Source organism: Cnephaeus nilssonii, assembly GCF_951640355.1.
Source record: "Cnephaeus nilssonii genome assembly, chromosome: 6".
Lineage (NCBI taxonomy): Eukaryota > Metazoa > Chordata > Mammalia > Chiroptera > Vespertilionidae > Cnephaeus > Cnephaeus nilssonii.
In genome coordinates, this window is record NC_137077.1 from 7,761,891 (window position 1) to 7,785,549 (window position 23,659).

At 55.0% G+C, this 23,659-nt stretch overlaps 1 protein-coding gene across 2 annotated transcripts in view; it reads left to right on the forward strand.

The window, feature by feature from the left end:
* Positions 1-23,659, forward strand: part of MYH9 (myosin heavy chain 9) — an 89,166-nt gene that overhangs the window by 44,233 nt on the left and 21,274 nt on the right. For both annotated transcript variants that reach the window (XM_079774753.1, XM_079774754.1), the window contains exons 4-17: positions 5,877-5,904; positions 6,599-6,692; positions 10,552-10,644; positions 10,953-11,016; positions 11,565-11,663; positions 12,066-12,209; positions 13,004-13,099; positions 13,898-14,016; positions 15,653-15,805; positions 17,019-17,192; positions 18,546-18,719; positions 20,509-20,623; positions 22,568-22,761; positions 23,079-23,200. In XM_079774753.1, coding sequence (XP_079630879.1) covers positions 5,877-5,904; positions 6,599-6,692; positions 10,552-10,644; positions 10,953-11,016; positions 11,565-11,663; positions 12,066-12,209; positions 13,004-13,099; positions 13,898-14,016; positions 15,653-15,805; positions 17,019-17,192; positions 18,546-18,719; positions 20,509-20,623; positions 22,568-22,761; positions 23,079-23,200 — 1,669 coding nt within the window. The remainder of the gene's footprint in view (positions 1-5,876; positions 5,905-6,598; positions 6,693-10,551; positions 10,645-10,952; positions 11,017-11,564; positions 11,664-12,065; positions 12,210-13,003; positions 13,100-13,897; positions 14,017-15,652; positions 15,806-17,018; positions 17,193-18,545; positions 18,720-20,508; positions 20,624-22,567; positions 22,762-23,078; positions 23,201-23,659) is intronic.

Sequence of the window (23,659 nt, forward strand, 5' to 3'; positions counted from 1 at the left end):
GGTCTTGGCCCAGTGTCCACCTTGGTCATAAACTCTGGGGACCCGAGGTGTTCTTTGGCAAACAAACAGGATTGATTGGGGCTCAGGATGCCATTCCAACTGGGCTTTGTGACTCCTGATGGAGATAACGTTTCTCCAACACGAATGTTTCTCCACAAGAACAATGGGGCAGAGGTCTAAGCTGAAGGCCAAGGAAGAAAGCCATGCTCTGGGAGCAAACTCTGGCCTTCCATTTCACTTATTGCCCCTTCTCCAGGGCAACCAGAGCCCTGATTTCTTCAGGAAGCATCTTCATGTGCCCTTATTGTTCATCTCCTAGTGTTCAAGTTCCTGGTATTCTCCAGCAAGTTTGACACAACTCATCAACAGGGTGTTTCGCAAAGCCCATTGTTCTTTTCGAGGGGCTGTTTATGCTCCAACGTTGAGCCAAGTTTGTCCTGAGCTTTGCCTGGCAGTGTTTGTAAGTTCCCTGTTTGTGGCCTTTTGTGCTTCTCTCCTATTCTCTTTCTCCCCCACTTCGAGCCGAGCCCTCTGCAGGCCTGTGGTCGGTGGCTTAGTCCTCTCTGCACAGGACTCAGCCAGGGTCCGTCCTGCCTGTGTTTCCTTCCCCCCCCCCGAGGGCAGTGTTGTTAAAGAGCAGGGCAGAACTGACCTCAGGTGTCATTGTCCTCCCTTTTGCTGTGGGCCGTCAGCACTCACATGTGGCTTTTGAATTTCCCTCCACCCTGACAAACCTATCAGCTGCCTCAGTAGTAACCCACAGAACATTCTCGCTCTTGGCCCCGCCCATGGGAAAGGTGGATAAACAACCAGCAGTGGTTTCTGGCAGGTTTGCCTGTATCCTGGGAGCACACCTGTGTGAGCTACTGGTTGCCTTTGGCTGAGAGAAGGCTTGCTTGGGGCCTTGCTCGCCCTAGGACATAATGAAAGCGAAGAGCAGTCTCTTGGGCTGCTTTCTAATTATCAAGGGTGCCTGGTGGGGAGGGTTGCCTGTAACTGGGGACTAGGGCCTCCTCAGCAGGGTTCACACCACAGCCCCCGCTGGGGGAGCGTGTAGGCAGAGGCACTGGGCCAAGTTCAGCTGGCTTCCGGCTTGGGTTGCTGCTGACCGAGCATCTGTCTGGTCGTGGCCTACCTTTGTGCCTTGGAGAGAACATAACCGGTGACCATGTTGTGTGCTCGGGAGCCACCGACGGCGGCTGCCTTCTCGCTGGCTGACTGCGAGGCAGGCGGGCTGCCAGAGGCTCCATGACGCAGGCCTCCGGGGCCCGGCATCCACCTGCAGCCTCGGCTAACGTGCATTATTTTGCACCTGCTTTTTCTTACTTCTCTGCTTCCCAAGTGCTTGCAAGCCAAGCTCATGGATTAGGGCTGGCTTCGGAGACTAGCAGACAGCTTGCAAGGCCCCATGTGACACTTTGTGAGTGGGCAGCAGGGAGGCAGGGCTGCTGGCGGCGCAGCGCCGCCCTGTAGGAGCGCTCTGGGGAAGCACTGGGCATCAGAGGCTTGGGTTGTTGGCCCAGCCTGCGTGACTTTGATCAAGTCATTGGGTTTCTCGGGTCACGGTGTCCTGACCTCTAGATGCAGATGGTGGAACCAGATGCCCTCTAGGCCTTTCCCAGCCCCTAGGTTCTGAGCTCGAACCCACAGGTCTCTTCATGCTTTACATGCACTTTGGCCCGTTAAGACCCTGATGGGTTCACGAGAGGCTCTCTGGGGAAGGGACTCTGGAGTCCAGGAGTTTGCCTGGGGCAGCCGGACACTTCCTGTCCCAGGTGACTTGGAGTAGGGGTTCCCACAGTGAGTGACCCAGGGGTCTGCTCTCAGTTTCGTGAAAGACAGACCCCTTGGTGGTGGAAAGTTTCAGGTCCGTTTGTCACGAGTCATCCCATCAGTCTCACCCCGGGCAGCACATCACGCAACCCGAAACTGCCCTTTGTGCCATTTTTCTTGTTCTCAGGAAACCTGGCTGACTTGAAGATGGGTCTTGGGGGCAGGGCGCTCTTCCTGAGAGAGCAGCTCTGGCCGAACCTCAGGAGGCGTTATCTTTGTGAGCCTCCCATGAGTCAGCTCCGGGCCCCTGTTGGTGAACCAGGCCCATTCTCTTCCTTCTGCACTTCCTGTCGGGGCTGATGTCACCGCTGTGTGAGCCTCATGGCCTTTTATGGACAAGAATCGCAGCTCCTCTCACAGAGGAAGTGAGCGATAAGGCCCCTAGCATAAGTCTGGGCCTGGGGTGAAACACCTGCGGTCACCTCTGCCCACCTTCTAAGCTGCCTGGAAACACTAGTCCATTGGAGATGTGCTTCAGCTCCAGAAGGCCTGAGGCACTGGGGGTTTAAAATAAAACCAGGACAGGGAATGGCCTCATCACGAATGTGTAACTTAAAACCTTTCTTGCTCCAAGGACAGTGCCTCGTGGGCCTGGGCAGCAGAGGACTCGGCTGTTAAGGACAGTTTCTGAGCACCTGTGCTGTGCTGCCCCAGGGGCCGGGCATCACGAGGGGGAATGCAGAGTGAGGGTGGAACCAGGGCTCTGGAGCACTTGGCCACTGGCTTTCTCCTTGATGTCACTACTCCAGACACCAGGACCAGTGGTTGTCAAAGTGTGCTCCAAGGAACCCTGTTTCCACCTTGCAGGCAGCTCTGGGTTTTATCCCCCATTCTTCATGTTGGGAATTTGGGAAGATTTTATCTGAGGAAAGGCTGCCGTTTCTTTTAGAAGCGTGGAAAACCACTACCGAGTCATAGTCCTGTCTCTCCCCACCCCCACCGAGGTGGGGCCGGGCAGGAGCGGTCAGGCTCTGAAGTCAGGTGGAGGGCCTTATCCCGGCAGGGAGCCTGTTTCCCAGAACGGGGTTATCTCTGGGGGGTGCGTTCCCCTGGTCTGGGCCACAGGGTTCCTGTCTGTCTGTCTGTCTCCTCTGGTGTGGAGGAAGGAAGGGCGTTTTCAAATTAGCGGTTAGTCCATATGGGCCCAAATAAAGACTTGAGCCAAAACAACTGAGTGGGCTGGACTCTATGGGAATCCCCATCCCATGAGATGACCCCGTGTGGGAAGGAAGGGATTAGAGAGTGAGTATTAAGGAGGGTCCTCCCTGGAATGCACCAGGGGTCTGGCAGAGTAAACTGAGTCAGGTGGAGAGCCGACTGGCTGCTGAGAATTCTAACCATTGCACGGACCAGAAGAGGAGGCTTACAGCAGGGACATTGCTGCCTTATCTACCTCCCAGGGTTATTGTAAGGCCATGCGATAGCAGAGCCAAAACTGCTGTAAGACTTGGAAAGACCTTTCCGGATGTAAGGGCCTGGGTGTCAGTCATTGAAGGCAGGTGGACTTGGGGACCAGAGTTGAGGAAATAAGATAGGCCTCCCGTCAGTTTTCCTCTGCACAAGCATTTGCCCAAATGCATGTCCTGGCAAGGCGAATTGAGGCTTCTTTAAAGTGAAAAATGAAAGTTTTGGAGTCTTCCCTTTCAGGCTGTGTTGGCAGTGCTAGCTTGGCTTCAGAAATTGGAGGTGAAAGGTCAGGGGAGAGGAAGAGCTGGGGTGGGGGGCGTGCGTGGTCTGGAATTGGAATGTGTGCAGGAATCTGTGCATGTGGCCCTGTGTGTGTGCGCATCTCTTATACATGTACTTGTGGTGCACACGTGTCCATGTGCAGCTTGTCCATGTCCCTGTGTGTGCATGTGCACCTATGTGTGTGTACCCACATGTGGGCGGATGGAGGGGCTGCTCTGCTTCCTGTTGTTCAGCATCTGACTCCTCACACAATTAGAGGAATTCCAGCCATCCCAGGGACCTGGCCTAGGCCGTTCTGGGAAAACGGTTCCTTCTGGGAGGATGGGAATGTTTCCTTTTATGGTAGTGTCGGCCGCTGCTGTCTCAGCCGCTGCTTGTCTCACGACTTGCCAGCACGTGCAGGTACGGTCTTGCCCGCCTGTGAGCAGTGACTAAACATGCCTGCAGCTGGAGCCGGCCCAGGGAGATGGGGTGGGGGAGCTGGGGCCCCAGATCACAACCGTGTTTGTCCCAGATTCTTCTCAGTCGCTACTCTGTGCTTAGGGGGGCAGGTGATGGAAACTGTGTGTCTCCCCCAAACTTTAGCCCCCGGCCTCCTTCCCTCTGCCTTTCCGCCTGTCTTACGGAGACTACCTCAGCCTGGCCACAGTCTTGAAGGACTGTTTTGTGGGAAAGTTGAGACGGAGGCAGCAAGGTTGCCCCTGTGGGGCCTGCTCTGAGCATTCCACAGTGGAGAGCAGGATGGGTTTGGGGGGCGTTGTGTGAAGGTAAAAGGCTGAGTTCCCTCCGTACCCCCACCCTGTTATTACTTGATGGGGACAGGGGGAGGCTGGAGAGGAGCTGGGCGGGCAGCTGCTGTTTGTGTCGGGTTTGAGGTTTAGTTTTCCTCCTTTCTGTCCCGACTCCCTTTTTCCTCCCGAGTGACCCGCAGACCAGAGAAACGATGGCAGTAAGAGTCCAGGCCTGTGTGCTGAGATCAGGCATGCTGGAGGCTCACTTGCCAAGAAGCAGACCTAGCTGTGTGTCTGCAAATCCGTCTCCTGAGGCCATGCACACAGGAAGCTATGAGTCACCTTCCCTAGGCCGCCTTGCAGGGCCCTGGCTGGCCAGGTGGGGGCCAGTGAGTGTCCTTCCCGATGGCCATCGGTTTCGATGACGCACCTGTGCTAACAGCTATAAGTGCTAACAGCTATAAGTGCGCCGCGGCCCTGACCATGCACCACCACCCGCTCAGGTGGCTTCCGGATGGGGAAGTAAACAGTCAGCATCCCCTTGTGGAGTACCATGTGGGTTTCATGGGTTATTTCTGTTCTTCAAACTAATTCTCCCAGGGAGTTGGGAGCATATTGACTTTATGGATAAGGAAAACTGAGACTGGAGAATGCAATACCTCTCCACAGCTCAAATATTAGTAAGTAGCCTGGTCCTGGATTCAGGCAGACTTGACTTCAAGCGGGCTGGGGGTCTTACATGGGGGGGGGGATGAAAAGAGGAAAAAGTGAGTTTGTATTTTCAGCCATTGCTTAAAACTGCACACCCAGCACTGACACAGGTCAGGCCAAAGATCTTAGAGCATTTCTGTCAAACTTAGCTTCCAAGTGTGGGTATTGCTGTCCCCCTGCGCCCAAGGGGAGCATCGAGTGGCTTATAGCCTTACCCGCTGAGAGGGTCACAGAGCTGGGGGTAGTTGCAGGCCCGGAGACCCACTTGTTACAAATCTGCTGACATCATTGAGCATCTTCCACGTGTCAGACACCACACTGGTGCTTTTGTGCATGTTATTTGCATGTACACCACTGTCCCCATCCCAGGAGGAGGCTGGGGCTCTGAGAGGCTCTGCATGTGACCAAGGCGGCATCTGGCCCCAGGGCTGTCCCATTGCAAACCAGCCTTACCCACCACACCCCTCATGGGTTTGCAATGGGACAGTGCAATGGGACTGTGCTCCTTACTCAGATGGGGACAATATTGAAAACGCCTGCCACAGGCCTGATTTCTAGCAGCCTGAGCCCCCAGTTATAAACACACAGGGCTTGCCCCACCTGGGCGCTCAGAGAAGGAGGCTCCTGGGAGCTTTTCATAGATTGACTTTCTCCGAAGTGAGAGAGACAGACTATTTCTGGTGTCACGGGGGCAGGGAGGGCAGTGAGCGTGGGCAGTCGGAGCTCCTGGAGGGTGAGTGGCTGCCACCTAGGAATGTCCCTCCTCTGAGTGAGGCATAGGGTCAGCACATATCAGCGCCGTGGAGGGGATCCCTGCAGAGGCAGCATTCGAGGCTGCTTCTCCTGGGGAGGGGCAGCTCTTCAGAAACCCAAGGGGAGCCACACGTTAACCCGATGTCTTCTTTGTTTCAGACCGAGAGGACCAGTCCATTTTGTGCACGTAAGTGTTTCTGTTGGGGTGGCGGGGCCGTGTGTCACCAGATCTGCTCTTACCCTTGAGACTCCTACCAAAACCTAGGCTGATGGGTAATCTGTTCCCAGCTCAAGCCCTGCCTCTCCCCCAAGGGACGGGCTGCTCAGTGTTCCCACAGCACGGGTGAGCTTTATCTCATGGGCAAAGATCTAGCTGGGCCGCCTTCCTCAGGACCTGACGAGCAGGCTGGCAACCGCTGGCCCCTCTGGCACGCATTCCTCCTGGCTCTGAGCACTGACTGGCTTTCTTTACCTGGTTGAAGTGGACACTGGATGTCTCATCCTCATCCTTTGAACTTGACAAGGAGATAAATAAAACCCACTGCGGCGGGAGTTAGTGGTACAGAACATTCCTTCAAGCGCAGTTTCGAAGGAACATGTATGAGTGCCTTTGACCCCTGAGTCAACAGCTGCCTCAGACTGATTCCGAAGACATTTGGATGCAAAGGCTGCCAAGTGACCAGGGCAGGCAGTGGGCCATGGGAAATGGCCTGCGTGAGGATCCCAGAACCGGCATTATTTTGCCTGTCCCCTCTTCTGCCACTAGGTGTTGGGTCCCGCACTGGCACCCGACAGAATGGTGGGCAGTAGAGCATGCAGTGGGGAAGTGACAGACTCCAAGGGTTTGCCGCCTCTCCTCACTCCCTTGGTTCTCTTGGCAGGGGTGAGTCCGGAGCTGGCAAGACGGAGAACACCAAGAAAGTCATTCAGTATCTGGCTCACGTGGCCTCCTCACATAAGAGCAAGAAGGACCAGGTGAGTGGGCCTTCCTCCCCAGGGGGAAGATCATTCAATGCTCAGGGCTCGGCTTAGGTGAGAGCGTGTGGGGAAGGAAGCAGAGGCTGCACCTGCTTCATCGGCGCTGCAGGAGGCTGTCTCGGGAGTGGGTCCATTGGTAGCCAGCCTACTTCTCCCTTGGCCTCCCAACTTTCTGAGTTGCTATGGAAACTGGACCCCCCCCACCCCCGGGGGGTTTGGCAGCTAATTGCTGTGTGGCCTTCACCTCTGAGGTTGGAAGAGAGATTCTAAAATTTGGTTCTCAAGCTGATGGAGACTTGCAGGATGGAGGGCAGGCCTGCATTTGACTCCCTGCTGCTTTCCCTGCTGTTGAAATGCCTCTGGGTGGACAGCCCCCAGCGAAGAGAGAAGGGGCGATCGGAAAGTCTTCTCACCTCCCTTTTTCCCCCCTCTCCCTCTTGGTGGATTATGGTCGAACTCAGCAGTGTCCTCGCTAGGTGAGCTGCACGTTTACTGCACGTTCTGCACCAGGAATGCGTGTTCTCATCATCGTGTGCCCTTGAATTATGTATTTTTTCCTAAGCAGCTTTTCACTCCACACATGGTCACTTTCTTTGGCTAGAATGATTCTCATAGGCTCGGCTCACTGACTGTCTGGGGAGGGGGGGCTGGGTGTGACACACAGTGACCTCTTGTGCACTCTGAAATGACAGCTCCGCCAGAATGGTTATGGGCCTCATCACCTAGCTGCTCCAGTCCTGACCCCAACTTCCCACGTGCCTGGTAGCGTAACGCCCGTGCAGAACCCTGACCGAGGCACAGTGGGGCGGGAATCTGCGGTCCAGGAGCCCCACACGCTCAGTGTCCAGACTAGATGCAGATGGTGGGCCCCTTCACCTGCCGCCTCTGTGTGGTCAGAAGCAGTGCCTCGAAGGCCCACATTGGACCTGCCCAGAGCTGGGGGATCGGTCTCAGCATGCCTGTGTGGTGCTCTCTCTCTTCCTCACAAGCACACACTCTTCCCTGTCAAATCTGAGTGTCCGTGGTATCCCCTCAGGCTGTGGGGGTACTGCGCCGTCTGGGTGGCTCCCCCTTACAGGGGTGCTGTGTGCAGCGCATATAAGTAAGTAGGGGTGTGTGTCCCTTTGCATGCAGACCTGGGTGTGTCCTGCATAATGTCCTAACGAGTACAGTTTTCTGGAATGGGACCAAAAGTAACTTTTCATGTGCCAAACTTCTCAAGGCATTCTGAATCTTTTTCCATGGGGCGTCAGGAGTTATATTTAGAAACTAATAAAGTTTCTTTTGCTCCCTCTCTCCACCCCCCATTTTCCATTCTTTATAGGAGGCCTATTTTTAAAACAGGGCTGTGAGGTTAGGAGTTCTCTAGCTGTGGTTTTCCATCTCTGAATTTGCTGTAAAATCCATTTCCCAACTATGCATTGAATGCCTAGTATGCGCCTGGCTCTGTAGAGGGTGACCTTGGAGTCCCTGGTAGCGAGCAGGAATGTAGACCCATCTGCATGACTTCCGAGACTCCAGCTGCGGAGGGGAAGGCAGCCCCCGGCACCGAGGTAACATGGCATGTGGAGGAGGGTGTGATAAGTGGAGGCAAACTTGTCCCATCCTCTTCCCCAGGCTTCGGTGTGTAATGGGCACGTGTTCCTGACTCCACGTCCAACCGCAGTGATTGAATAGGTTGCCTCTGGTTTCTGATCGCTGCTCAGGCCCTGGATTGTAAAGGCCATTGACCAGTTGAGTTGATTTCCTTGCCTGAAGCTGTGTGGCGATTTTCCACACAGCTGGGCCCCAAGACGCTCTTGAACTTGGTTTACCACTCGAGGCCTGTCGTGGCATGCTCTGGCTGAGCTCTCTCCCCCTTGCAGTGAGGGACTCAGTTGCTCATCCCAAGACCACCCACCGGGACGTCCCAGGCCTCACCTAGTGGGAAGGCTGGGCTTTGGCCGGGCGCAGGTTGGCAAGGTAGAGCTTGAGAAAAAGACTTCCAAGGTGGACTTCCATAGTCTGACCTTTGCCCACCTCCCTCGCCCCCTCCCCTGTATTTTATGTAATAGTTGTAGCCCACTGCCAGAACCCGCACCCAGTGAAGCCCTTCAGAAGCCAGATGGGTAACTCCAAACTATGAGCATACACTGCCTCCAGTACCTCCTAACTTCATACCCCACAAATTTCATTGAAAAAATAAGTCTCCTCTGTGCCCAATTAGGTATCAAGAGGGAAAACCCCCTAGGTTAGTCATCCCCATTGTCAGCAGAGAACTGGCCTCTGGAATCCCTGATGCTTGCTCCTGAGTTTGGTCTGGCTGTCCTGTGTTCCGTGGCAATAGCCTACGGGCCCGAGACAGAGGCCTTCGGCTTACCTCCACGCTGAGGCAGCGGCAGGCCCGTCGGGGCCCTGCTCCCATCTGTCTGCGGGAATGGGAGTGGCTCGGCCAGCCTGGCCGCCTGGCCTGTGTTTTGAGAGGAGTGTTTTAGTGGGTGGGGGAGCAGCACTCAGCCAGTTCCTGCCCGTGGGCTGCCTTGCTGACTCTCCAGGCCTTCCCAAGCCTGCACTCCAGTGTGCTGTGCCCATTGGCGCCAGGCACACATGGAGAGCCTGCTGTGGGTGTTTGACCCCTGCCCTTTGACCTGGCTGCCCTGACCCTCCTACACTTAGCTGTATGGTGTGAGAATAGAAGACTCCCTCAGGCCTGGGCCCCTTCCAATCTCCGGTGGGCTTCCTGCCTCCTCAGCGCTCCGTCTGCGGCAGGTGTTCCTGGAACGCTAGTTCATGACTCCGGGGAGCTGCTGCTCCTACCAGTCTTCCTTCTCATCACTCACCGGCGGCCTTTATTCCCGTAACATCCTGGCTTGGCTCCAGCCTTGCTAATAAATCCAGAACCCCGCCCGGCCCCTGCACGATCTTCTTTCCCCCTGGAGGGTACCCAGGCATTAAGGTGAACGAGATCCGTATTTTCCTCAGCCAGTGTCAGCTATTATCTGGTCTGCTGGGAGGACAATGGCTGCTTCCACAGTTGATCTGACCTGACAGGTAGAGCCCCGAAGGGCGGGAGAATGGCAGTGACTGATGGCTGTTGGTGGTAGACTCAAATTCCAATACCTGCTTTGCTAGTTGATAGCTGCATAACCTCAGCCAGATCATTCTTCTTCCCTCAACCTCAGTTTACTCTTCTGTGAAATGGGGCTACTCTATTTTGCCCCATTATATCATGGGAACCCAGGGACAAGAAGGCATAAGGGCACTTTTTGTCAACCACAAAGCATCATGTGACCACAGTAGAGTTCATTGGTGTTAACAAACAGTTCAGAACCATTGTCGATCCCATGTTCAGACACCCACCTGATGTGCTAGGAGCAGGTTTGGGGGGTGGTAGGGCAGGGACCAGCAAGGAAATTGAGTGTGTATTAAGACATGGATGAGATGAATTGTGTCTGGCCTATGAAATAGGAAAAATGTGGCCTGATGGGTGGGGATTGAGGTAAGGAGGGCAGAGGGAAGCCAGGGTACCGGGGATGGAGACTGTCCCAGAGAAGGAATGGTGCCTTGTATCTCTTTTCGGTTCACGTGCTGCCCTCCCACGCATCCTCGGGGTTGATCTGGGTCCTTGTACCAGGCTCCTGGAGCTGGGGGGGCTGCCGCTTCCCCTTTCTAGGCCCGCTGATCGGTCAGTCCAGGGAACTAAGTTCAAACCAGTCAAGGTATCTGGGGTTCAGGTGGGAAGGTTGCTCTTCAGTGACGTGGAGACCAGGCCGAGGCTGGCATGGAGGGCCACCGGCGCCTCCCTTCCAAGCCTGAAGACATGGCTCTGCCCCGTCCCCTCTGCCTGGCCTTCACCGCACCTCTGGGTCCTTTCCAGGGTGAGCTGGAGCGGCAGCTGCTGCAGGCCAACCCCATCCTGGAGGCCTTCGGGAACGCCAAGACCGTGAAGAACGACAACTCCTCGCGATTTGTGAGTGGCGGCCAGCTGTGTCCTGGCTCGTGGGGTGGGGGGTAGTACACAGAGCTTTGGCACATGTCACCTTCCAACTGGGTGCCCTCACTTTAGAAGTGAGGAAGATTCCGGCTTGGTGCTTCCAGTCGGTGTGCACCTCCATACGCAGCTTCTTCAGCCTAGGAAGTGGGGAGTCACTGCTGGTCCCTGATTGTCCCACTGTAGCCAGTTAGAGCCTGGGCCAAACCAGGCAGTGGGGAACACTTCCCCGGCACACTCTCCATCTGGAGGATGGGGCCTCTGACCTCTTCATTGTCTTTTCTTAGGGCAAATTCATTCGCATCAACTTTGATGTCAATGGCTACATCGTGGGAGCCAATATTGAGACTTGTATCCTTATGGTTACTGTAATAAGAGTGCTGGGTCTAGCGGGGAGGGAAGTGACCTTAATGGAGAGGAAACTGCTCCCTGGGCCTGTTAGGACACCTCCTCTGTGGCATCGGAAAGAGTACCAGGAGCAGCTCATTGAAAGCCCAACTCCAAGCCGGGTTTTTCTTCACGGGCAGGATGCAGTTCAGCCTCGCCTGGGATGGGCCTCTCCAAGATCATCCAGTGTGGTGCTCGGGGGAGGAGTTGGGGTGAAGGCTGATTTATTTCTCCCTACACCAGCATGACAGCCTCCTCTGGGGGAGCCTTCTGTCTCCACGGGCTTGTGGGACGGGGGCTCTTGAAACAGATAAGGCTCCCGAGTGTGAGCTCCCCTCTTTGGATAAGCCACACCCCTTGAAGGGCAGAGCCAAGAGAGTTTGCTCGCCTTTTATTTGGCCACTTTGGGCCGTTCTTTGCACCTGGTGAAGTGCACTGGCCTTTGGTGGGAAGAGAGGGCAGTGGAGGGCTGCCTTCCTTCCAGCTGGCACAACTCCTCAACGTTTGCAAAGATCTTTTGGAGAAATCTCGTGCCATCCGCCAAGCCAAGGATGAGCGGACCTTCCACATCTTCTACTATCTCCTGTCTGGGGCTGGAGAGCACCTGAAGAGTGAGTCATGGCCTCTGCCGACATGGGGGCTGCCGGGCACTGGGGCGCCTGCGCGTCGGGCCAGCACTCCAGTTGGGAAATAAAACTCCGGCTGAGGTTTGGGGAGGAGAAGCCAATGAGCTCTGTTTTCTGGGCCATTCTGATGACATGGCCTCCGTTTCTAACCATGCCAGAGAAAAGCCAGGGCGGATTGTGGGTGCAGCAGCTGTGAATCATGGGCCTCGTGGGCTCCACGCGTGTCAGTCTCCCACGCTGAGGAAAGTCAGCATCCTGGCTACTCCGCAGCTCCTGGGGTCTCTCGGGGCTTAGGGGCACTACCCCGCCTCCCAGACCTGATGTTGCAGCCCTGACAGAGCCCTGGTTTCAGCACATCACTGACCGCCCTGCCTCCACCCCTCACAGCCGACCTCCTGTTGGAGCCATACAACAAGTACCGCTTCCTGTCCAATGGGCACGTCACCATCCCCGGCCAGCAGGACAAGGACTTGTTCCAGGAGACCATGGAGGCCATGAGGATTATGAGCATCCCGGAAGACGAGCAGATTGGTAAGACTGGCCCTCCTGGGGATGAGGAGGGAGGACCCAGGCTGGTTATCACGCTCTTGTGGCATCAGAGCAGCTGATGGGCCTGGGGAGAGCTTCCTGTTGGCTCTGGCTTTGGGGAGCCCTGGAGAAGCTGGAGGAGGCCTTGAGTGTGTGGGAGATGGTACCTCAGGGCTGAGTTTCAGGGTTATTTGTTCCCCATGGAACCACAGGCATTTACACAGAGGGAAACACTGCCCAGGGACTACGTCCGCCCTTGCAGTCCTTGTCCTGCCTTGTCTCAGAGAGTGTGGGAGGGGCGGGGGCTGGGATCTTTGCATTGGTGAGGCCTAGAATGAATAGCGGTGTGGAACCTGCCTGCGTCTTCTCATTCCTCTGGGTGGCAAGATAAGATGAAGTGGGCCTTGAGGCTTTATTTAGAAAGTTGGGGAGAGTGCACCCGTTCCCTAGAGTTAAGGTTGGAGCCACCTTTGCTCAGCCATAGATAATATATAATTGGATGGGCCTGGCTGTGTTTCAATAAAACTTTATTTATTGAAACAGACAGTGGGATGGCCCTTGGGCTATAGGCATATCCTTCGTCAGTCTGGATTTAGAAGTGTTGGGAAGTGTAACAGCTCGTATCTAAGTACAGGGTTGCTCAAGCTGAGGTCTTGAGAGGCCCTGGAGACAGCCGAACTGGCGGGGAGGCAGTGAGCCCTCCAGGCGCTGAGCCCGCCACCTGGACTAGGCCACGGCCCAGTCAGGGCTTATTCCACCCCCTGCTCGGTTCTGAGCTGCCTCTGCTTGCATCCCAGGTTTGCTGCGGGTCATCTCGGGAGTTCTTCAGCTTGGCAACATCGCCTTTAAGAAGGAGCGTAACACCGACCAGGCATCCATGCCCGACAACACAGGTAACCGAGGTCCCCCCACTGAGGTACGGGGCAGGTGCCTGGGCTCGGGTCAGCTCAGGAGGGCCTTGTAGGACTTCTCCACGCCACTCTTTTTCATTTCTGTGTGTTACTGGCTGGCTGGCACTCGGCACTTTTGTGAAACACCTGAGCACAACCCTTCTTCATGGAGGCAGCATCAGAGTGAGGTAGAAAGCCGTGACCGTGTGGGCCAGGGTTTCCCTCATTCGTCCCTGAGACCAAACCAGTTGACTCAGTAAGACAGCGATTTCGGCTGCCGCTGCAGCTTAATGCACGCTTTACCGTGCACGCATTAGGGCCCCGGGACACTGTTGTCACCGCATCTGCCTCGGCCACAGCTATTCCTGTGGGCCACTACACATGACCCCATTTCAGTTATCAGCCTTAATGTGCCCTGCTTAGGGGCTTTAGAAAAACATTTGACATGTGGGTGCAGGGATTGAAAGACATTTCTGTGGGCCAGTGCTGTTCAGTCCCCTCTCATCGGAGCCTGGTGGGCTGCCTCCTCTCTATCCTGTTTGTGGGTAAGACCTGCTTGCCCACTTGGCAGATGAGGCTGAGAGTGTGCAGAGGAACCAATGCTGGGCCCAGGTTAGGACGCGTTCCTCCCTGCCGTGCCTGCCGGGTCGAAGGGGAAGGTTCCCGAGGCAGCTGTCCTGGTGGTGCTGGCTCAGTTACCACCACAGCTTTCTTCTCACTAGAGGCTGGGCAGAGGGACGTGTTCTCGAGTTTAATTAAAACTTCTTTACTCCTCCCCTCCTTCTCTTTGAAAAATACCAGCTGCCCAAAAAGTGTCCCACCTCTTGGGTATCAATGTGACTGATTTCACCAGAGGAATCCTCACCCCTCGCATCAAGGTGGGACGGGATTACGTGCAGAAGGCGCAGACTAAGGAACAGGTATGCATGCCCGCTGGCAGCGGGGTTGGGCCGCCACCTCAGCGAGGGTCCTGGCAGGGGCCAGTTTGAGGGCTGCTCTGGGCCATCCTATTTTAGGCACTGTCGCATGGGTTCCCTCATTCAGTCCTCACATCAGCTCTGAGAACAAGGTCATGTTTACTCCATTAAGAACATGAGCCCTAGCTGGTTTGGCTCAGTGGATAGAGCACCGGCCTGCAGACTGAAAGGTCCCGGGTTCAATTCTGGTCAAGGGCACATGCCCAGGTTACAGGCTCCATCCCCAGTAGGGAGTGTGCAGGAGGCAGCCGATCAATGATTCTCTCTCATCACTGATGTTTCTATCCCTCTCTCCCTCTCCCTTCCTTTCTGAAATCAATAAAATATATATATATATATATATATATATATATATATATATATATATATATATATATATTTTAAAAGAACATGAGGAAGCTGACTCTGTGAAGTTCATAACATTTCCCAGGCCACTTGCCTCTGCATCAAGCCAATGCTTAGACTGATTGGTCAGCGAGAACATAGGCCTGTCTGCTCTGGTCTAAAGCGAGAACTTGATGTTTCTGGTGCCAGGGTGGCGGCGGCCTCCACCATCCCTGAGGTCCGTGCCAAGTGGCTGTCTCTCCACCACCTGCTGTCTTGCTGCCTGTGGTGAGAGATGGGCAGGCCTTCCCTCTGCTGCGCCTCTCGGCTGTGCCCGCCTCCCCGGGAGCTGAGGTCCTTCCCAGCCAGGACCGCTTCTCCCCTCTGTTGGCGGTTTCTAGTTTCTGTAGTGGCGATAGGCGTTTTTAAGGTGCTACTCTCATCTCTCAGAAATATTTTGAAGTTCAAGTTGATTCGTCCTTTTCCCAGAGTGCCGTGCTCCAGTCCTCACGCTGGTGGCCGACAGCCTGCGGGTGATTCTGTGCAGAGAGAGCCAAGGACATTGTTTTCGAAAGGCGGCCTGCGTAATCATTACCAACTGTTCCATTTCCCTAGTAGTTAGGACCTTTGTTTTTTCATTATGAAAATGCTACACAAACAAACACTTAAGATTGGGGAAATACAGAAAAGTCTAGAGAAGGAAATAATTTGCCCTCGTTCCTGCCCACTGACAGTCATTGGGCAGCTTGTTATTTCCTGCAAGGCCTTTTTATTTCAAACTTAGTTGTCACCCTGGCTTTTTATTAGGGACTTTTCGAACATTTGCAGGTAAAGTAGGGAGGACAGTGTAATGATCTCCTGGTGCCCATCACACAGGCAGCTTCAAGGGTGACTAACTCATGGCCAGTCTTGGCTCACCGTTAGTCTTATCTGCGCCTCCACTCCCCACCCCCCACATTATTTGGAAGAAATCTCAGACGGCTTGTCATTTCTTGTAGGTACTTCAGTATGTCTCCATTTATTTTAAAAAGGTCTTTGCAAATTACTGTGTCCGAATTGTTGGATAGTCAGGTTGTTTCAACTCTTCGTCGTTGTGAATAACGTTGTGAACATGCTTGTGTGTACGAAGCTTTTTCTCCTTTTTAGGGCTATTTCTCTGGGGGAGGGCTCTGTAGGTGAAATTCCTGGGGCAAAGGGTTCAGGTTTAAAGGCTCCTCGTATCTGACGCTCTGTCCCCTGGTGTTCCTCCCCCCAGGCTGACTTTGCCATCGAGGCCTTGGCCAAGGCCACCTACGAGCGCATGTTCCGCTGGCTGGTGCTGCGCATCAACAAGGCCCTGGACAAGACCAAGCGGCAGGGCGCCTCGTTCATCGGAATCCTGGACATTGCCGGCTTCGAGATCTTCGATGTGAGCTCCTCCCTGCTGCCCTCATGTCCTCCTCGCCGCCTCCTGGCCTCTGGCTCCTTCTCCTTGTCTGTGAATCCTCTTTCCGCTGGTTCCACAGCAACCGAAGTTGGCCATCTCCTTCCTAGCATTGGGCATATTTTAAACTGAAACAGGCATGCCCTTTGCCAACCGGAAATGCTGGAGAGCCCTAGCCAGTGTGGCTCAGTGGATAGAGCATTGGCCGGTGGACTGAAGGGTCCCAGGTTCGATTCTGGCCAAGGGCATGTATCTCAGTTGCAGGCTGATCCCTGGCACTGGTCAGGGTATGGGAGGGAGGCAGCCAATCGATGTGTCTCTCTCACTTTGATGTTTCTCTTTCTGCTCTTCCCCTCCCTCCTTCTCTCTAAAAATCAATGGGAAAATATCCTCGGGTGTAGATTAACAACAACAAAAGAAATGCTGCAGAGAATGGGGCTTTTAGCTGGCGTCCTGGGGGGCTCCATGGGCAGGTCTTTCTGTGGATTTATTCTTCTAGCAAATATTTATTGAGCTGTGGGACAAGACATTGCCCCTGCCCATAAATACTTTGAGCCCTCATAGGAAAAAGCTGATAGTTATGGTAAATCAGAGGTTCTTAACCCGGGGGCCCATGGTAGATTCCAGAGGAACCAGGCCCTTGGGTGGGGTGAACATTACCTCTATTTTTCACCAGCCTCTCTTTGAGATGACACATTTTTTCCATTGTGAACTGAGCAAACTGCACAGACCACAGCTGCACTGGCAGTCGGTTTTCCTATGTTGCGGTTGTGACAGAGATGTTGTAATATTGTGTATGTTCATTTCTACTTCAAAACTTTAAGAATTACCAAGCCCTTGTGCTTGTTAATAAAGAAGCATCATATAGTACTGTGTCTCAGTATTTTGATAATTATATTTTAACATAACTGCTTTCTTTCGTAATTCATCTATTGTATGCGTTTTAAAATATTATTCTGAGAAGGGCTTGACTAGGCCGCTAGAGCGGTCCTCGGGCCTCAGAAAATGAAGAACCTCTGCTGCTGGTGTGATAAGGGAAGGCCCCTCATCACTTAGGCTCCACAGGGGCAGCAGTGAGGTGTCCCAGCCGGTCCTTCCTGAATCCCTGTTCCACTCCTTCCCAAGGGGCGGTGGGCGTGGCCCATGGTGGGTGGCCCCACGGAGGGCGGCCCCCTGACATTGCTCTCCCTTCTTGCAGCTGAACTCCTTCGAGCAGCTCTGCATCAACTACACCAACGAGAAGCTGCAGCAGCTGTTCAACCACACCATGTTCATCCTGGAGCAGGAGGAGTACCAGCGCGAGGGCATCGAGTGGAACTTCATCGACTTCGGGCTCGACCTGCAGCCCTGCATCGACCTCATCGAGAAGCCAGTAAGAGCCATCCCTGCTCGGATCTCAGACCTGGCCTGGCCTCGCTCGTTCCCTCTGGGGACCCTGTTCTCACCTCCCACCCATGCTGGTTGTGGGTGTCTAGTCCCTCTACTGTCCGAGCCACCTGGAGGCATAAGCTCTGGGCTTAGATCTGGTGCCTGGCAGCCTGGGGCAGCTGCCGACCAGGTGTGGATGGGACTGGTGCGTGGGTTTCCTGTCTTCAGCCCCAGAAGACCACCCAGTATCTGCTCGAGGGGTGAGCTCAACAAGCCTTTCTTTGTCCTAAGGAAAGAGGCAGGCTTTTATGTAGCAAGTCCTAGTCCAGGTGCTTCCGCTGTGTGGGGTTGTGTGGACCCAGGGTGCCGAGTGCTGCTTCTGGCCCACGCTGAGGCCCGATCTGTCCTCTCTCAGGACTGACCGGCACCGGGCTCCTGTCCCACAGCACTGACTGTCGGTGGGTGCGGGAGCTAGAAAGCCCTTCCCCTTTGCCGCCAGCTTCCACGGAGTGCTCCACCTGGTGCGGTGGGTTAGGTTTCAGGGCTGTGCTCTTCTGGAGGCTGAGCTGTTTCTGTCTGTGGATTATGTCTTGATGAGGGTTCAATGCCCTGAACACCCAGGTTCTCCCCGAATCCTGGGCTGCTCTGGAATGTGTGCCCCAGACCGACACTGAAGTGTTAAGTGGTCAAAAGGCCTGGGAAGGAGTTCGTGCATTTTTAGAGTGTTACTCAAAGGTGGGGTTTGAAACGCTCCATAATCCTGGCATGGAACAGTTTACTTTGGTGATGAGTTTTTTGTGATGAGTTGGTGGTATTCCGTTGAGTTTTCCAGTGAACAAGAGCCCATCTGGCTTTGCGTCTTGTCAGCAGTCTCCACGGTGTACTCGGTACACGCTGCTCGGGGGCTCTGCCGCACTTTCTCCTAAAAGTCACGTCTCACCACATGGTTGTGCAGACAGAGCGTGGGGGTGATGTCGCAGAGTGACTGACTCCAGGGGCTGGGGCGCCAGTTGCGGGCAGCCCCTGAGCACATGGATCGGGGTCTGCACAGTCCATGGAGCCCACCAGGTGATTTCAGAGCACTGGCGTGGAGAGTCCCTGTGATGGATCATTGGATTGAGGTGTGTTGGCTACACCTACACCTGAGAAGTTTCTCTTTAAATTAGAACCCCTACATGGAGTGCTTTCAGTAATGCTCCTTTTTTTTTTCTCCTGTGGGAGAAGTGTGCCCACCTTCTGGTGAGATTCTGGGGGTTCTGAAAACTCCCAGAAACCCCAGGCTTTGGCCTCTTGTGAGGGCAGGGGTGGGTGGGGCTCCCAGGTCACGCTGACCTGGGCGATGCTGTGCTTCCTCCAGGCAGGCCCCCCTGGCATCCTGGCCCTGCTGGATGAGGAGTGCTGGTTCCCCAAAGCCACCGACAAGAGCTTTGTGGAGAAGGTGGTGCAGGAGCAGGGCACCCACCCCAAGTTCCAGAAGCCCAAGCAGCTGAAGGACAAAGCTGATTTCTGCATCATCCACTATGCCGGCAAGGTGAGTGGGGCACGCACAGGAAGTGCGGCTGGGCCTTCTCAGGAGGGTGAAAGGGACTCCAGGACCACGAGCCAGGCAGCCCCAGGTCAGGGACGGGCGTAGCGTTCTCGTCCAGTGACGCATCTGATAATGTGCTGGTGGCTGTAGTCAACACTCACACAGCTGTCACACCTTGCAAAGCCCCATTACACATGCTACACCTCATCAGAAGCTCCCGCCATCCTGTAAGGCACTGAGGTGTAATGCTGTCTGTGCTGTTATTAGGCGCGTTTTCCCGGTGCGGATGTGAGATTTGTGCTAAAGGCACGGGCTCTGGAGTTTGAGTTAGAGCTCTGCTGCTGTGCGCCTTTTGGCTCCTCATCCTCCCTGAGCCTTGATTGTCTCATCTGGAAAATGGGGGTGACCCCCCCTTACAGGGTCACATATGTGAGCCTGTGAAGCTTAGCACTGGGCACAGGTCAGTGCTCTAGGGCAGGGCCTCTCAGCGTCCGCACTACCAGTCGTTATTGTCGGGGACTATCTTGTGCTTTGTAGGCTGTTGAGCAGCATCCCCGCTTCTTCCCACCAGAGGTCAGTAGCGCCCTCCCTACAGCACAGATGTCTCCAGACCTTGCCAAACAGTCATTACGGTGGAGGTGCGGTGTGGTTGAGTGGGGAAAGCTTTGTTATTGCCGACGTGACCCGGTGAGGAGAGCCCTGGGCTTTCACAGCCCCGCTCCTGAGCCGCACGAGTCCACGCCTGCTGCTCCGGCGCGTGGCCCCACTGCCCAGCCCTCCGACTTCGCTCCTCACGTTCCTAAGGCGGCTGAAGCAACTCCTGACTCTAAACTACCCATTAAAGAAAGGCAGAAACACTGTTTCTACAGCCACTGAGGTGATGCCCCTGAGCCCGCACCTCTGCTTCCGCCTCTGTTAGAAATGCGCGTGCAGACCGCACAGGAGGCTTTTGTTGCAGCGTTGTTTATCCTGCAAAACCAGGGCGCACATGAACCCCATTGGGGGGTCTGGATGATGATGAAACTGGCTGTGTGCATCCACCCCTGGGCACCTGGGCTGTGCCGCAGCAGCTAAGAGGACCAGCAGGCTGGCTGTGCCCAGGTGGCCAGGACACCGGCCTGGGGTTTGTCATCTCCCGGGACGTAACTCTGCTCCTAGGGAAAAGAAGCCACATCACCATGTCGTCGACAGTAGTGCACGTGACCACCAACCGGGGCACAGCAGTCACCCCTGGGCCGTGGTGTGGGCTGGACAGAGGGGGCCAGGGCGGCCTGCTGCTCTGCTCTTACTGTTCTGGGGTCTTTGCAATGAAGATACAACATGTTACTTGTGTTTTTAAGAACAAATTTCAGAAAAGATGAGAATACATGCTCATTAGAGAAAACTTGGACATCCTGAAAAGACAAAAAGCAAAAATGTCCTATTACTAAAAAGTAATATTAAACATTTTGGTATATGTCTTTCTAGGATATTTCTTTATTGTCATATTACCTAAAAATGAAATAATAAAAACCCCCACCCAGAATATTCTGTTGTGTAGCTGCAGCATAGTTTTCTTAGTCCGGTTTGCTGGGGAGTTGTACTGTTTTAAATTGTTTGCTGTCTGTTAACACCTCAGGAAACATCTTTCTTGCTAGTCCCTTGCCCTGGTCACTCATCATTGCCTTCTTAGGGATAGAAACACCGGCTCAAGGGGTGTTCATGTGTTTTAACTTTTCCACACGTGTCCTCTGAGAGGCTGTGGTGCTCACGTCCCCAGCGCAGCCTGTGACTCAGGACTCTGCTCTTGCAGGTGGATTACAAAGCCGACGAGTGGCTGATGAAGAACATGGACCCCCTGAACGACAACATCGCCACGCTCCTGCACCAGTCCTCGGACAAGTTCGTCTCGGAGCTGTGGAAGGATGGTATGCCCTTTGCCCCCACCCCGTCTCCCTGTGGCTGCAGCTGGGCTCTCCCCACCTTTGAGCCACAAAACAAGGGGTGCATCTCCACCTGACACAGGCCGCGGGGGGGCTGTAGCTCCCGTGACAGTGTCTTTGAGCCGAAGGGGTGAGGCTGCCCTTGAGTGCCCTTGAGCGTGCTGCATAGCCACTCCCTCTCAGGGCTTTGCTGTCCGCAGGCAAGCCACAGCGCTTTCCACGTGTGGGCAGTCACAGGTGGCCCAAAGCCCGGCCACGCAGGTTCCTGTTCGCGCCTCCCTGCGCTGCCGCCTCCTGGGTAGGCTGGTGGTTTGGAGCTGTGCTTTCTCATGATCCTGCCGGTCTCTCCTCCCTCTGCCTGGGTTTTGCTTTAACCTCTCTGTTGCAGAGATGCAGAGCACTCAGAGAGCCTATTTCTATCAACGCTTTCCCATTCTCCACCTAGAACCAGGTGACTGGCCACCCGGAGTGGCGGCCCTTGTGTGTGGTGCATCCAGGGCTGTGGCAAGTGCTTCTGCTGCGTCGTCCTGCCCGCTGGCCCTCCTGCCTGACTGCCCCGCCCTGGTCCGCCCGGCCTTGTGGGAAGGCTCCCCCCATCGCAGGCCCCTGGTAGAGAACCAGCCAAATCAGGAGACCTCACGTTACAGATCTTAAAGGACAAAACGTTGTTTAAAAACCCATATGCTGCTCAGAGCTCCACTTGGCTGGCGTTTGAAGGTGGCGTGTTACTGCTTGAACGGCTGCAGGGGTCTCAGCATGAGGTGTAGGTGTGACGCTGCCTGTGCATGTGCCTCTGTGTGTTCCTTCACCAAGCACTCCGCCAGCCCCCGCACCGGCCTCCAGGGGGCAGCACAGGCCCACAGGAAGCCAGTTATTGTGGGCATATTTGATCTTCCACGGGACAAGCTGAGTGGTCCAGGGTGCAGAAGGTCAAAAATGCCTCCCATTTTAATTGGTTCATCAGGTCCATCCTCACTCCTGGCTTCTGTCTTGAGTTTCTGTCCTCCTTGCTGTCTTCACATAAATAATCGAGATCCGGCCATAAAGGAATAGGGAACAGACTGTCACAGAATTCTTAACCTTTGCATCTTGCAGCGGAAGGCTTCCGGTTTAACCTTGGCTCTGGCTTAACCCTGACCTCAGGTCGCTGGCTGCTTTGGGTTCATTTGTTGTTTTGTTTATGCCGTGGAGGAAGCAGTTCATTTCATCGCTTCTGCGCATGAGTCACGGTGACAAGGGCAACTCCTCAGAGGGTTGGTGCAGATGATAAAGGCCCTTGAGCTCGGAGACAGAGCAAGTCGCAGAGTGTGAGGAATCTTGAGTGGAACGGGCACAGTTGGTTGTGGTTCTGTGGAGGACTCCACTTCTGATGCCACCACGCAGCTCTAGGTCCCGGGTTCAGAGAGCGCTGCCTGGGCTATCCCAGATGGCGAGCCATGAGTGCTGTAGACGATGGCACGGAGCTCTAGTGCCCCCACCTGCCTCCTAGGCCCGTGCTCAGGTAAAGGGCAATGGAATTCAGGATACTGATTTTTTCCCCAACTATGAACGTAGGACTACAGGGTCCCGTAAGACACGTTTTCACACCACCCAGAGCCAGGGAGGGATAGCTAGGCTCACTGTTCCAAACACATTGCGAGCTTTATTGTGTCTCTGGGAATAGCTGCTACAGTGGGCTGAGGTTAGGTGATGTGGACAGAGCTTATGGCTGCTGCCAGGAGAGACCAGTCTCGGCGGCTTTCAGCCCTTCCCCCTTTCCTGCTTCCTGCTCATGAGGTCAAGCGTGCTCATCATTGGGGATGACTGTGGACTAAGCAGAAAGGCTCCTGCTGTTCTGTAGTCTCACGTCTTTTTCTGTCCAGACGTCTGTCTCTTTCCTGCCCTGCGGGGACCGCCGGGTACTCACGTGCTTTTGCGTGGTCTCTGCAGTGGACCGCATCATCGGCCTGGACCAGGTGGCCGGCATGTCGGAGACGGCGCTGCCCGGGGCCTTCAAGACACGGAAGGGCATGTTCCGCACCGTGGGGCAGCTCTACAAGGAGCAGCTGGCCAAGCTGATGGCCACGCTGCGGAACACCAACCCCAACTTTGTCCGCTGCATCATCCCCAACCACGAGAAGAAGGTGCGGGCGGCCCACCCTGGTCTGTCTCCCCAGCAGCAGTGGTTCCTCCCCACAGCACACAGAGCGCCCTTGGTGTGAAGCCCATCGGCAGGCTGACTCGGGGCTCCCCAGGGGGTGGGCTGCATTTGGAGTCGCATTGCCGCCTGGTGGCGCTGTCTCGTAGCCTCTCCAGGACTTGCATCATGTAACTTAGCATCAAAGCCCGTGGACTGCTGGGACTCCTGAGGCTTTGGCCCTGTTGAGTCGGAGGGGACCCCCACCCGTCTCCGTGAGTTCCTAGGCACAGCAACAAGACCACACGCATGTGTTTTCTCTAGTCTGGCAAACTGGATCCCCATCTGGTGCTGGACCAGCTGCGCTGCAACGGGGTTCTCGAGGGCATTCGGATCTGCCGCCAGGGCTTCCCCAACCGGGTGGTCTTCCAGGAGTTCCGGCAGAGGTGAGCAGGGCCCTCAGGCAAGGAAGCCTCTTCCTCGGCCACCGAGCACTGAGGTCAGGCCAGCTCCTCACATGCTCCTTCTCTGCTCCACCTTCTACATGGAAAAGGATTTCCCTGCTTTTCTTACGAAAGTAATCTTGTTGGCTTTCACGCCTAGTAACTGCAGGGCCTGGCACTGTTTGCCCCAGTTGGAGGCAATTTACTGAGATCAGCCAGAGACTTGGGCATTAAAGGAACGTTAGGACACGGAAGTCATAGAACACTGCAGCTTCTCGTCATGTGTGCAGAGAGGGGTGTTAATGACACTGTCCTATTTGCCTAGTGACTGTGTTTAGTGACAGTTGCTATCACAACGCACCCCTCTATTTCTTGGACCATCCTGTGTATTGGCAGTGCCCCCAGCATCTCCGGAAGAGATGAGTGGCCTTCTGGGGTTATAGACGTGGATACCGGGCAATT